The sequence below is a fragment of the Ovis aries genome, chromosome 26 (assembly GCF_016772045.2).
Source record: "Ovis aries strain OAR_USU_Benz2616 breed Rambouillet chromosome 26, ARS-UI_Ramb_v3.0, whole genome shotgun sequence".
Taxonomy (NCBI): domain Eukaryota; kingdom Metazoa; phylum Chordata; class Mammalia; order Artiodactyla; family Bovidae; genus Ovis; species Ovis aries.
This window is the reverse complement of record NC_056079.1, coordinates 12,874,168-12,887,975: the sequence shown is the minus strand read 5'-3', so window position 1 is coordinate 12,887,975 and position 13,808 is coordinate 12,874,168. Positions and strand designations below refer to the sequence as shown.

The window sequence follows — 13,808 nt, the reverse complement described above, 5'->3', positions numbered from 1 at the left end:
GGGCCCTGATGCCTGAGCTTCACCAGCTTCACAACAAGTATGTCAGTGGCCCCATCAGAGACCCCTTTCTTAACATGATGCTGATGGACGTGAAGCCTGGTCTCAGAGCAGTCATTTGCTGGTGTAATGTGGTCCTTACAACCACTTGTTAAGGGAGAAATCACAGAGTTTAAAATATAAAAAGATAGTTTTAGAATTTCCATATTTCATACCATTATGAATGTGATTCTTAATTTGGGAGAGTTCACAAAGGCCACAGAGAATATTGATTTTGTCATCTCAGTGAAGTATATATCAGCGAGGTCATTTTGTTTTCAAATTTGTCACCTAAACGTTTTAATTTAACAACTAAAACACTATTCTTTCACTGTTATCCTGAGGTGAGAATTAGAATATCAAGCCTAAGCCATGCCCATACATGGCACAGTTCCGCTCTTTCTTTTACCCCCTTACTGTTTAACAGATAACTCCCCAGCTGTGTATATTGCATTTTCAATTTCTAATCTCCAGCACCCCTAAGCCCAGAGCACTGTGGTATTTATTAGAGGTGTGCTGAGTACTCTACTAAGACTAGGTTTTGTCTGAACAAACAAAGCATGTCTTTGTGATCATTAACGATCTTGTTTACCAATGTGCTAAAGAATTAGAATAAAAACAAATAGCCAGTCTTTTGTAGCTTAAAGGAATTAGGATTTCCCCTAGGCCAAATATCCATTTGCATTGCCTGAAAGTACATGAAAATCAATGTAGCTCAATAAACAGCTCTGTGTTTGAGACATAACTAGAAGAAAAATATCACATTAGACTCCGTCTTTCATCACTGTGATTTTAAAGAGCAACACCTCCTCAACTCCCATCCCAAACATATTAACTTCTTAAGCCATATCCAGTTTGAGACTAGGTCACTCTTTATAATAATGAAATGGAAATTATATTAACTCACTAGAGTAAATTTGCTGGATAGCCATTTGTTTTATCTTTTTAAAACAATTTTAGCACTCAAAATGTTGTCTGCGTTATACTTTGACTTATTTATACTTAACAATGAAATAAAAAACTCTAATTTGGTAAACATTGCTAGGCACTTTAATAAGTGATTTACATTCTGGTATTTCATAGGATCCAACAACCCTATGAGATAAATAAAATTTATGGTGAAAACATACTCAGGGAAGTTAAATGATTTGCCCAAAGTCACAGAGCAAGCAAATGACGTAGCAAAGATTCAAATTCCAAAAGCTCTTAAACATCAGACACTCTGCTTCAAAATCTCATATAATAGGACCATTATAACCACTTCACATTTGCAAAAAAACAAAAAAAACCAAAACCCAATGGAGGCTAAGAACAGTTAAATCAGTGAATAAATCACAGGATTGGTTGGGAAACATCTTTTTTAAAATTTCAAAGCCCATGCCTTTTCTTATTATATTACACTGACTTTCATTAAGAAATAGTATTCAATTATCACAGATGAGCTGATCAATAATTGCTTAATGGATAAAAATGCATAAATTAACAAATGAAATGTAACTGAGGCACACAAATGCCACAAGAAAAATGAAAATGGAAGTTAAATGAAATTGAGGAACCCCATGCTTAAAACTAGCAATTTTTCAAATTAAGCAGAAATTATCAATACATTCTCGAATATCACGAGCCCCCAGTGGGATACTGTTCAAGAGACTACAAAGAAATTAAAAAACACTTCTCTCCTAAAACACTCCTCTCTCTAACAAACAGATGAAAACCAAAATGCCCAAAGTTTCATACCTAAATAATTATGATATTGTTAATGCTTATTGGAATGGAGATTCAGAAATTTGCTTGGAATCTTGTTCTAGGATTTAAATAAGTTTCCAACCTTCATTAAGTCTAATAACTTTTTAAGCAATTTAAGCCCATTTCCTCCATTTGTGTCTGTGGGGAAATCAGCATCCAGTAGGGGATTTGCCACACAGAGATCTGAGCCTTCCTTACCTTTCTAACAACCCTCCGCTGGATCAGCTCCATCATTCAATCTCCCTCCTCCCCACCCTTCAGGTCGCAGCCTCATCTACAGTCTCCAATGCTCTCAGATACAAATGGATGGCTCTAGGGGCAAATTTCTTTCAGCCATTGCTGAAAAGAATATTTCTTGGGGGAAAGTACAGGTTAATAATACTTAAAATTCGGGACTTAGGATTTATCGTTGACCAAGATAGTTAGCTAGTGTGACACTTTTATGGATTCTGCCTCCAAACATCTGTTCAGTAGAGGCTGTCCTGGTATTTGTGCTGTTTCTACCTCCCATTCACTCCAGCCACAGGCCAGTCGGGTAACTAGCCTCTCTTTCCTGAGCAAGAAGAAAAGAGAGAGCCTCTGCATGGTCACAGATTCTGGTTCCAATTAAATATATTACAAATAGTAAGCCTACTGAGTTAGGCCAAGTATCTTCCAGTTCACAGATCTGACTTTGATCCATCTCAATTCTCAAACTACAGAATTGTTTAAGTTTTGTCATATAGAAATAATAATGTAGTTATAATATAGTTATAGTTATAATAATATTCTAATCTGTAATAATATTCTAATTCTGTCAACTATTACTTATAGACCATGTAGTTATATTTAATATTTTTAGACTAATTACTGTATCCTCTAAATAGTTATCTTTCCAATCTTATGGAAAACAAAGATAGAAACATGAGTATGATAATCTTTTGACCAATTATGGAGTGTTTGCTTACAAAGGAACACAGTATGGTAGTACCCTCACAGTACTCTCACAGTATGAGCATCTCTACCAGTGTTATTAGTAGCAAACTATGCCAGTAATCATTGCTGGTGCTTCCTTGATGTGATTCAGTCATATGACTCTTAGTTTATGAAAGGGTCCAACAATCTTAAAAGGTTTTGAGGGGAGGAAGGGAGATATATTCATTTTAATCACAGTATTTCTAAAAGGAGATTTCTCTTTGTTTCATTTTTTAAAATCTGGATACATCACTCATCGAAGTCTAACCCAAGAAAGGAGAAGGACTTGGGACAGCAAACCTGGGGATGAATTTGCTGAATACATGATTCGTAACGAGGGCAAAGTGTGAGCACACGAATAAAAATATCAGAATGCCATCAATCCCTTCAGGTAGTTGGGTGTCCTGTGAATACTCTAAATTCATAACCTATTTTACTCTCAAAATGCCTATGGTTTCATGGAAGCATGAAGAGTTTATGAAGACAGTAAGATGACTAATGAAGAATATTCTTTGCTTTCTACTGGGAACTTTTGTTTGCTTCTAACTGTTTAATTTCTCCTCCATCTCTCTTTCAATTAACCTCCCTGTTTGTATTCAATGAGATGGCACATAATACGGAGAAAGTAAAAAAAAAAAATCTCGCTGATTTATGAGTCTTCTTTCATAAAGTGAAAGCTCCTTTCAGCCAGACGCCTAAGTGTTGAAATTGAGAGGAAATGAACAGAACAGTAACTCTTCTGAATGAGAAAACATACTGTAGTTTCCTGGGCTGTTTAATCAGTGGCTCACAAAGGCCTCCTTTTAAAGGACCCCTGAGACTTCACTCTGGACATATACACAAGGTAGGAAGTAGACACGGAAAAGCAATTGGATATTTGTATGCAAAAATTTGGAATAACTACTTCTGAGAGTACAAAAGAGTAAAACAATGATTTAAAGGTTCTCTACATCTTTTAAAAGGTTCATTTCAAAGATTTATTTTTAAATGAAGCAGGTCCTTTTCTTCTACACTGTCACTCATATAGAGCATAAAAGCAACAAAATAAAATGAAACAATAGAAAGTGAAATTGTTAACCACTGCAAGACACGTTAAATTATAACAAAAAGACCTGCTACTAACAAAAGTCCCCTTTCTTCCCAGACGCAGGGAAAGTTGTTTAAGACAGGTCCTCTGTCGGAAACTAACCCTGTAATATTACCAATGTCAGTAAGGATACCCAGAGAATGATTTGTTTGGTGGCTGTTGGTTGACAAGTTAAAACTGCCCATGGATAACTCTACAGTACACTTTCTCATAGTCCAAGCTATATATACATGTGTTGGTTGCACTTCCCAGGATACAAATAGTCCAGTATATAACATTTCCCTTCTAGCTAGATTCAATTCACTTATGATGGGGGTGGTGGGGTCAAAAAATACAATGGAGTAGGATTAGAAGCACACTCTTCCTGCCCTGCTTCTAGTGTGCATCCATTCTGGGAATGGGGCAGGGAGCTGCCTGATCACAGGGATACCACACTGTCTCTTGTACATCCTCAGAAAAGATGCATATCGTGGTTGTCAACTATTTTCTGCCTTGCTGTAGCTCACAAGTGGGGCTCGCGTGAGCAACAGGCGACCCCTTCCCTGTGGAGCCTCCCTTAAAGAGTAGAGGAGGGCAGAGCCTCATGAGGGAAGATGTTAGGGGTGAGCTCTCTGCAAGGGTCCTGCACGTGTATGTTGGCAGTTTACCCCAATAAGACTACAGGCTCCCCAGTTGTTGGCAGTAGCTCACCTTTAACAGGTGACCCTGCAAGGATGTTCATAGATAAGAGTTACCACAAAGGCCTGATCTTCAGAGAAACACCATTTCTCAAATGACAAAATTTTTGTAGGATCATGTCATTTATAATTAATATTGTACACTTTCACTGAAGTGAGGCAGAAATGTATTACTTAACTCTGTTGCATTTTCTTTAAATAAATGTTTTACTTTCAGTGACTAAAATAGTAAAGGCAAAGGCACTGAACACCCTGAAAATATGGAACCAGTATATGTATTCTGGATACTTTTGTATCCAGGCTAAATAGTACTTACATACTAACATTTTGATCTTAAACACCTATTTGATTGTCTTATTTAACCAACACATGTGTCAGAATTTCATCATATTTTAAGAAGTGTGAAGCATATAAATCTAAGAAAAACTAGAATGGTGCATTTTGCTCTATTTTTTCACAGTACTACAAAATAAAGTTATAAAAACTCAAACTTCCTTTTTAGAGACTCAAATAGATGAACAAGTCCTAAGATGTGTGATTCTGGAATCTATAGCAGTCCAAAAGGCTAGATACTGGGAATCTTTCTTTCAAGTAAAAAATACTGCTGTTCCACGGTGGCAATATGTAACACACAAAAGGAATATTCAATGAGAGTTGGTTTATAAGAAATGAAATCCTCCTCATACGAGTCAATTTTGGTGGCCATCCCCCCCAAAATGAATAAAATATCCTTATACTTCATACTTGATACAGCAGTTTTAAGAAGAACTGGAACATAACAAATTCACTTCTCGGTACAGCAGAGACTAACACAAGACTGTAAAGCAATTATACTCCAATAAGAATTTTAAAGAATTAGAAAAATAAAAAGAACTGGACTGCAATTGGAAAATGAGGACCTTATTTTAAAATGAAGTTATTCCTTTGGAAGAAGGAGAAGAACAAAATTATCAATAACTAGAAGAGTTTTTCCAAGGTGAAACGCAGCACCTTGTGAGCTCTGTTAGGGATACTCGGGACAAGGGGCGGGGCCAGGGCAGGGGCGGGGCCAGGCAGGGGGCGGGCCTACCGATGGTGCAGTGCTCTCCGTTCCAGCCCTGGCTGCATTCACACTTGCCGTCCTTGCAGGTCCCATGCTCGGCACAGCGCGGGTGGCAGGCTCTCTGATTGCACGCTGGGCCCGTCCAGCCTTCTTCACAGCGACAGGACCCCCCCATGCAAACACCATGTGAGCCACAGTCCACGGAACAGATTTCTAGATGTAAAACAGAGGAAGCAGGTCAAGAGAGGAGTAGAGGGGAGGGAGAAGGGGAGTTAACAAGCAGTGCTTCGTCTTCAACTCTAACCTGTGACAGGGAAAAGCAAAATCCTTGACCCTAAGCACGAAAGTATTTACCTAGTAAGTCGTTTGACCTACTAAGTCAATTTCAGTATCGGCGGCTAAGAATGATAAACGTAGTTTTACTTTTTAAAATTTTACATTCTGCCGTATCGGGCATAAAATGCACATGATAATTATGCTATAAACAATGTCCTATATTTATATATTTGGGTACACACACACTACTAACAAAACAGAACACAGGATTCATAATGAGAAGAAAATATATGCACACACACTTGTATGTTTCTCAGAGGATGTTTTGGGCAGCCAGGAACACATGTACATATACATCAAACTGATATAAAATTTATGAAATATTCTGTGTCTGTGTATGTCAGTATTTAACAGGAGTTGGGTTTCACCTGGGTAGCAAAAATTGAAAAGGAGTTATTTTAAATCTTATAGTTTACATTTTTTAAATATTTAGAAACTTTCATTAGAAAGAATTTGTTATTTAAAAAAGTAAAAAAAAAAGAATCTATTATAGTATGCATATTAGCTTGGGTCTGACACACAAACAAACTGGTTAAATAAAATAAATTGTTTTTTTTTTTTCCTAGACAGTATATTTGTACTGCTGACAGAAGTTGCTGAGCAAAACAATAATAGAAAAGCAGTTTAATAATATATATCACTATGAACTCTAACATTTGAAAAGCAAGGTTTTCCAATTACTAGAATTACTGAAAAGAGCAGGAGTCACCAAAGGACTTTATAAATGGTAACAAGAAGTTAGGTCATTAAAACAGAATTCAGGCATCTGACATAAGTTTTTTCTTAAAAAAGTTTTCTTAAAAGTTTTTTTTGATGAGATCCAGTTAAGAGAGAGAGAGACAGACAGGCAGACAGAACTCTGAAGGTATTTTGTTTTTTACTTTTTACATATAAAGTTAAATAAAATGAACTATTTTTTTTCTTAAGATTGGAAGACTATTGTTTAGTTTTGGTTTTCTTTCAATAATAAACATAATGAATAAAAACCTTAGATCATTTCTAACAAACAGGAAATGGACTAGCTGAATTTCAAAATGAAAAATATCCAGTCCCAGTTTAGGTAGTGACATGCATGATCCCACAGTTCCCCAGTCATTGGCCAAATAATATTTCTCAGACAGTGGACTTCACAGGGCTGCAGAATTTTTAAAAACTTGATCCAGGCTCTGACAGTGGTGAACACTTCTTATAAACAACAGTCAGGGCTATGAGCTGGAGGAGAGTGGTATGTGGTTTTTCACGCCACATTTTCCAACTCCTTTGAATTAAATTTTTGATTAAAGGATCCAAGATGTTTTGATTAACTTCAGAGGAACAGAACGTCACCTGAGCTTCAGAAGAGCGAGGTTTCTTTCTGAGGTTCCCTTTTTTATTCAATCTAATCAATTTTTCATTAGGGTGAAGGTGTTTATCAGCGTTTAGCACACTTGCTTTGAGCAAGGTGCGTCAATCTTTGTAATGAACTTATTAATTAGAGTTAATTTAATTGAAGTGGAATTGAAGGGCTAATTAATGGACAAACTGCTGCTGAAGAGAGAGGAGAGCTCTGTTGCTTTCAAACCTATAAACTTTCTGATGGAAATAATTCATTTCTTCTCTTTTAGCAGCTTAACCAAATGTTTCTTCAGGTGTAAAACCTATTCTATTGAATTTAGATCTCTGAAGGTCATTTCCACAGCAACAATACAGGCAGCTGATAGTGCTCTGCTTTAGAATTCAATAGGTTAGAAATGTGAAATGCTACTGCTTTTAAGTCACGAATGTAGACTAATAAAGGTGTTTTCCTAAACTTTCAATGAGAACTGTGCAATATGCAAACTAATTGGAGACCCATGAATCCAGATGTTTTCACAGGATAGCCCTATGTGTATTTGAGATCTTTACTAACAATTCTAAGTAAGCTTTCTGTCTTTCGGCAGCTAATAGTAAAGTTGAATAAAGTTTTGTTCTGTGCTTAACTGCTTTCTCCCAAAGAAGTATATTGTGTTTATTAGTCAACTCTCTATATTGAGAATTTAGTAAGTGTGCATTTTGCATTAAGGATTTAAAGATGAATAGGATGAAGACCTTCACTCATTATGTCAACACAGTCAGATATACAAGTAAAATTAGATCTTCAGCTAGCAAAATAGTAACAGCAGAATGAAAAAAATTAGTCTAAATATGTAAAATACTGGTATGTAATTTTGGCAGCCAGTTTACTTTTTTAACTAACATTGATATCCTTTTTTTGGCTATTCATAACAATACCATTTTTACCATTTTATGAAGAAGATCAAATTACTTTTTGAGCTATTTAATATCAATTACAAACCATGCTTTATAAAATAATCCTGGTCATGTATTAAATAACTTTACATGAAAAAAGGGGCCATTGTTCTGTTCCTTTCCAACTTGGAAAACTGTGGGAAACAAATTAGAATGACAATATTTCAAACAAGTATTATTTTATAACTAGTATTATTATGCCTATTTCACTAATAGGCAGAGAGGCCTGAATCAAGTAGCTTTATACAAGTAACTGTATCTATAAACTTTAATTGGATTTTTACATTTTTAGTATAGAAGCTGAAAATGTAAATAAAAACCCCAAAGAAAGAGCTAAATGCCTATATTGCTCTTGTAATTATATTTTTTTAAAGTGGAGGACAAAATGAGCTAACATGTTATTGAAAATAATACCATGCATCCATGCTTGATAAACCTTGGTTGGTGATAATTTTTTAAAACTCATTACTGAGACAGTCAAGGTCCTCTGCAATTCAGCCCCCAATTTAGGTTTTTTTCACTCTTATTTATCCTATACACCTTGCATGTTCTGACAGTCAGGAATCTTCTAACCAAAGTCTCTGGTTCACCAAGCTCTCTAGATCAACTCGAGTGTCTATGAGGCAGTGATAGGCATATTGTAGACACTGTCGCCCTTCACAATTTATGGCCCACAAGATGAGGGAAGCAGAGGACAAGGAGGGAAGGAAGAAAGACTGAAGGAAGGAGGGGAGAGGGGAAGGGAAAGGGGAAGAAAAGAAAGAAGGAAAAAGAGCAAGAAAGAAAACTCCTAAGTTGCTCCTTTAACTATGATATCTACTTATGGGTTTAACAGAAGTTTTCCATCAATACCACAAATTAACCTAGATAAGACTTTCTCTAGTTTGGGCTTCTGAGAGTCAGTCTGTAACAGGTGGAGTAGTTGGTGAATCTTTCATGCCAATATTGACTCCTAGGGCAGCAGACACGTTACCCAAGTTCCTCAAAAATGCCAGGAAAGAGTGAGTTCAGAGCTCCTGCTCTTAAGTACTTTCTACTGCTGTTCCCCTAGTCAAAAAATATTCCCTCACCCTCCACACTAACTGCAATCTTGAAGGAAAGAAATATTAAAAATCTTGTAAACTTTCAATATGCATCAAGGCAGGATCTAAATATTGACTGAGGTTGGTGCATTAGTCCATGCAACACTCGACAGAATATTAAACTGGAGCGTATTGGTTTCTAAGTATTTCATGTGTATTTATCTTATCTCCCCAATGAAACTATAATCTTCATTCCAGTATTCTTGCCTGGAAAATTCCCTGGATGGAGAAGCTTGGTGGGCTACGGTCCATGGGATTGCGGACAGTCAGACACGACTGAGGGACCGAGCACCCAGATTAGAATAGCCTCTATCCATACTGTGGGACTAGCGAATGGTCACAGAATGAATTCATGGGCTGCAAACGGCAATAAACCAGTAGAACAGACCTGAGAGAAAGCATCACTATACATCACTTTGTAAAGCTCTCATTTCAGTGATGTGAGTAAATGCACACAAAGGTATATGAGCTCACAATGTAAAAATATATTTAAGACCACAGGTCATTTAGGTCACGGTCAAAACCTTGAAAGCCACTGTTCTAGAGGGCAGGAATGATCGATTGTTCTTTTATCCCATTGGGGCCTGTCACAACGCCATGCACAGAGTTGGTACATAAAAACATGACTGACTGAATAAAATTACTCCTTGCCATTTCTATTATAATCATACAGTGGCAATTAAAAACTCAGTGTTGAACTCTTACCTACACCATAAAGTCTATATGTGTATACTCTTTATTGTGATCATATTAAGAGTCTTCTGTTGTCACATAATTTTTAAATTGAGGTTTCTCAGTTTATGAGATAATGTGCGTTAATCTCCAAGTTGTACATAGGCCTTCAGAGTTAAGAAGAAAGACAGCTTTATTGAACTGAAATATTTTTTTCTTTACAATAATACTAAAGGAGAAATTTTAATGACAAATGATGAAGCCTGTTTCTTTCCATACTAAAAGAGAACAAATCTCATTACTTTTAATATTTCTTTCTATAAATGGTCACTTTAATAAAATCTATATTAAGTGTAATAAGAGTGTTTTAAAAATTACTGGGCTAGTCAAAAAGTTCCTTTGGGTTTTTCTGTAAGACACTATGGAAAAGTCCAAATGAGCTTTTCGGCCAACCTAATAAAATATGGTGACCTTTGTGTGTGTGCTCAGTCATGTCTGACTCTTTGCAACTCCATGGACTGTAGCCCACTAGGCTCCTCTGTTCCTGGGATTTTTTCAGGCAAACATATTGGAGTGGGTTGCCATTTCCTCCTCCAGGGGATCTTCCCAACTAAGGGATTGAACTCTTGTCTCTTGGGTCCCCTGCAGTGGCGGGCAGATTCTCTAACACTGCGTCACCTGGGAAGCCCATGGTAAACTTTAGCTAAACAATACTAAACACTCAAATGTATGAACCTCACCGTTGGAGCAGTCTGGGCCAGTCCAATTAGGGTCACAAGTACAGGAGCCACTTTCTTGAAGATATGTTCCATGGCCAGAGCACTGGTCTGGACACATGGTCTTGAGTATTTCACAGTTGTTACCACCCCATCCAGGATTGCAGTGACATTCCCCGTGGATACACACACCGTGATTAGAACATCCAGGGTCTAGACAGTCAGCTAGTGGAAAGAAAAGAGAACCAATTTACCATTAAATCTAAAAGATATACACAGTACATTCAGAACAAAGAATTAAATCCCAATTTACCTGAACATTTTGGCTACTCAGATATTTACCTACCATTTGCAAGAACTTGTCTCTGAAAATGCAGAGAATTTATGCAATAAAGCATTAAGAGACATGCCATTTAGGTAATGGAGACTCTTAACAAGGATTCGTAATTCTCACTTCTGCTTTTGAGACGACCGCTTTCCTTTCTGCCTAATCAGAGAGTAATAAGTACTGGCTTCACTGTAACAAAATCTGAATCAGCTGGCCTAATCCATAACCACTGAATACTGACAGCTGTGTGGGACCCTCACATGTTTGAGAAATAAATGAGTTGCATACCCTCTATCCTTCTTAATTCACTTTAATGTGCTTTAGATGACGAGATTTAATTTAGCAATTTGACTCAATAAAACTTTACACTTGTAGGGTCAATGGCCTGAAAATTTAATTCCAGAGACTTAATTGCATTACTTTGTGTGTGCAGATCAATAAAATCAATTTGATTGAAGAACGGAAATGGTGCTTTTCTGCTTTTTGAAAAAACTAGCTCAAATGCACTTTACGGTATAGTATCTTAACTATCATCATTATATATAGTTATGGAGCAAACCCATGATATATCTTTTTCCATCAGTCTATTATATTCAATATTCATCTTTCTAGAGATACCAAATGCTAACAGATTTAGAGGCTGGCATCAAGGTGAAAAATGGCAAAAAATAAACAAACAGTCCACTGTTGGTTCCAAGACACAAGTTTTTGCTTATTTTCTCAGAGTGAAAAAAAAATTATTCACACAATTGAGAAAGAGCAAAGGGACTCCTTGGTATTTTTTCTTTTTATTAGGTAAAGTGTTCATGAAGCAATGCCTCCATGAATATGGAAATCAAAATTACCTTCAGAAGGAGGCATATAAAAAGATTCATTGCCAAACTAAAGGTTACACATATCACCTGTTTTTTCTTTATGAATACCTAAGAATAGACTTCGGCAAATATTGACGTGTTTACCTTCTTCGCAATTTTCTCCTTTGTATCCGGAGTTGCAAGCGCAAGAGCCCATGATGCAAATCCCACGGCCCCCGCACTGCGGGTCGATGCACTGTGTCGTGGGCACATCGCATTCTGTGCCCTTCCAGCCGCTGAAACACAGGCAACGGCCCTTGGAGTACTGGCCGTTGCCACTACACAGCACCGGACAGGCTGCTGTGAAATAAAGCACGACAGGGGGATTATCAGCCGCGTTTCCCATTGAGATTTGCTCAAAGCAGCAGCTCGTCGTCGTTAGAACAAGCAGTATGCCATTTCTCCACCCCCTGACCCCCCACCTTCTTTCCTGTCTTGGGAGTTTCCTGAATGACTCATGTTTCTACAGCTTATTTATCTTGGCTTAAGAAAAGAATCTATGTCGCATACCTCTTGAACAATCCGGACCCAGAAATCCTGGAAAACAATGGCAGGTTCCAGAAACACACTCTCCATTTCCATGGCAATTTCTGGGGCATTCCACCACAGACTCTGAAGAAAAGAAAAAGAAGTGATCCTTGCTGTGCACCCTACCTCCTGTGCAAGGTAAACTGTGTCACTTGGATCATTTTAGCTACATCTTGAAGGAAGTACGGATGGCTGGCTCCATAATCCCAGAAAGGATTCATTTATACCAGATTGTGTATGTGCTAAGTCGCTTCAGTCATGTCTGGTTCTTTGTGACCCCATGGACTGTAGCCTGCCAGGCTCATCTGTCCATGGGATTCTCCAGGCAAGAGTACTGGAGTGGGGTGCTGTGGGAAAACATCATATAGCCAGGATGGCGAAAGTTGAGCTCTCAGGCCCTCTCGCCCCACGTCCTGTAAAGAATGACGTTGTATGGTTATGTAATAGCTGAGATCACTTATAGCACTGAGCATGCATATCACACTGCACCTGCTTGGCCATGGGCCACTTTGGTTCTGTAAATGTATACAAGCCCCACCTGAGAAACCCCTTTGCTGCTGCACCAGTCTGGAGAGAATAAACATGTCTGCAGTTTCTACGGCTCCTCGAGCTTCCTTCCAGCTTCCCTGCTCGTGCCTTACCTACCCTGGGTTCAGCGAACAGTGTGGGAAGTGAGACAGTTGCCATTTCCTACTCCAGGGGATCTTCCTGACCCAGGGGTTGAACCTGTGTCTCCTCCACTGGTAGGCACATTCTTGACAACTAAGCCACCTGCGTCTCTGATGTCTCCTCCAGTGGCAGGCAAATTATTACCAGCGCCACCTGGGAAGCCCCTAATACCAGATTATTTGAATAGTAAACTGAAACGCTAATTTCAAACACAGGTGTTTTTAACTGTTTTTGTGATACACTCTCCTTCTCCAAGCTACTTTCGAATAACACTCTTTCAGTGCTTCATGGTATGTCAATATATGCATAAACAAACAATTAAAAAAATAACTTCTCATAATTACTTCAGGCTCTAACATCTCAGGACTCACTTAGGACTGGTGAAGGTAATTTAGTTTCTATTTAACACAGCGTTGAGGCTGGACGCCTGGAAGTGATACCTGGAAGATGGTCCTTACCTATCACAATGGTGTTGAAGGACACCTGCTCTGCATTCTTCCCATCATTATAAAAAGCCAGATGCCAGATTCCGGAATCCAAGTACTGGATAAAGCCGGCCTCGTGGAGACTGACAGACCTCGCCTGGCGCCCAGCTCTTTCGGACTCCAGCAGGTTCCGCTGCTCTCTTGCGATCAACCTGCTGCCATCTAGGAGCTCCACAAAGTCATACTGAGGACGAGGACAAGGAAACCTGTTTAGCAGTCAGAAATACTACAATGGCAGGAAAACGTTCCTGATGGACAGTCCTTCTAGGTGTTGTATTTACAGGGGTGATGGAGATTACCGCCTGCATACCATTGTTGTATTTAACAT

At 38.1% G+C, this 13,808-nt stretch overlaps 1 protein-coding gene across 13 annotated transcripts in view; it reads right to left on the bottom strand.

The window, feature by feature from the left end:
• Positions 1-13,808, bottom strand: part of TENM3 (teneurin transmembrane protein 3) — a 2,757,765-nt gene that overhangs the window by 108,617 nt on the left and 2,635,340 nt on the right. For all 13 annotated transcript variants that reach the window (XM_060406900.1, XM_042241437.1, XM_042241441.1 and 10 more), the window contains 5 exons: positions 13,454-13,664; positions 12,309-12,410; positions 11,904-12,098; positions 10,641-10,841; positions 5,570-5,755 (listed from right to left, as the gene is read on the bottom strand). In XM_060406900.1, the coding sequence (XP_060262883.1) occupies positions 5,570-5,755; positions 10,641-10,841; positions 11,904-12,098; positions 12,309-12,410; positions 13,454-13,664 (895 nt within the window). The remainder of the gene's footprint in view (positions 1-5,569; positions 5,756-10,640; positions 10,842-11,903; positions 12,099-12,308; positions 12,411-13,453; positions 13,665-13,808) is intronic.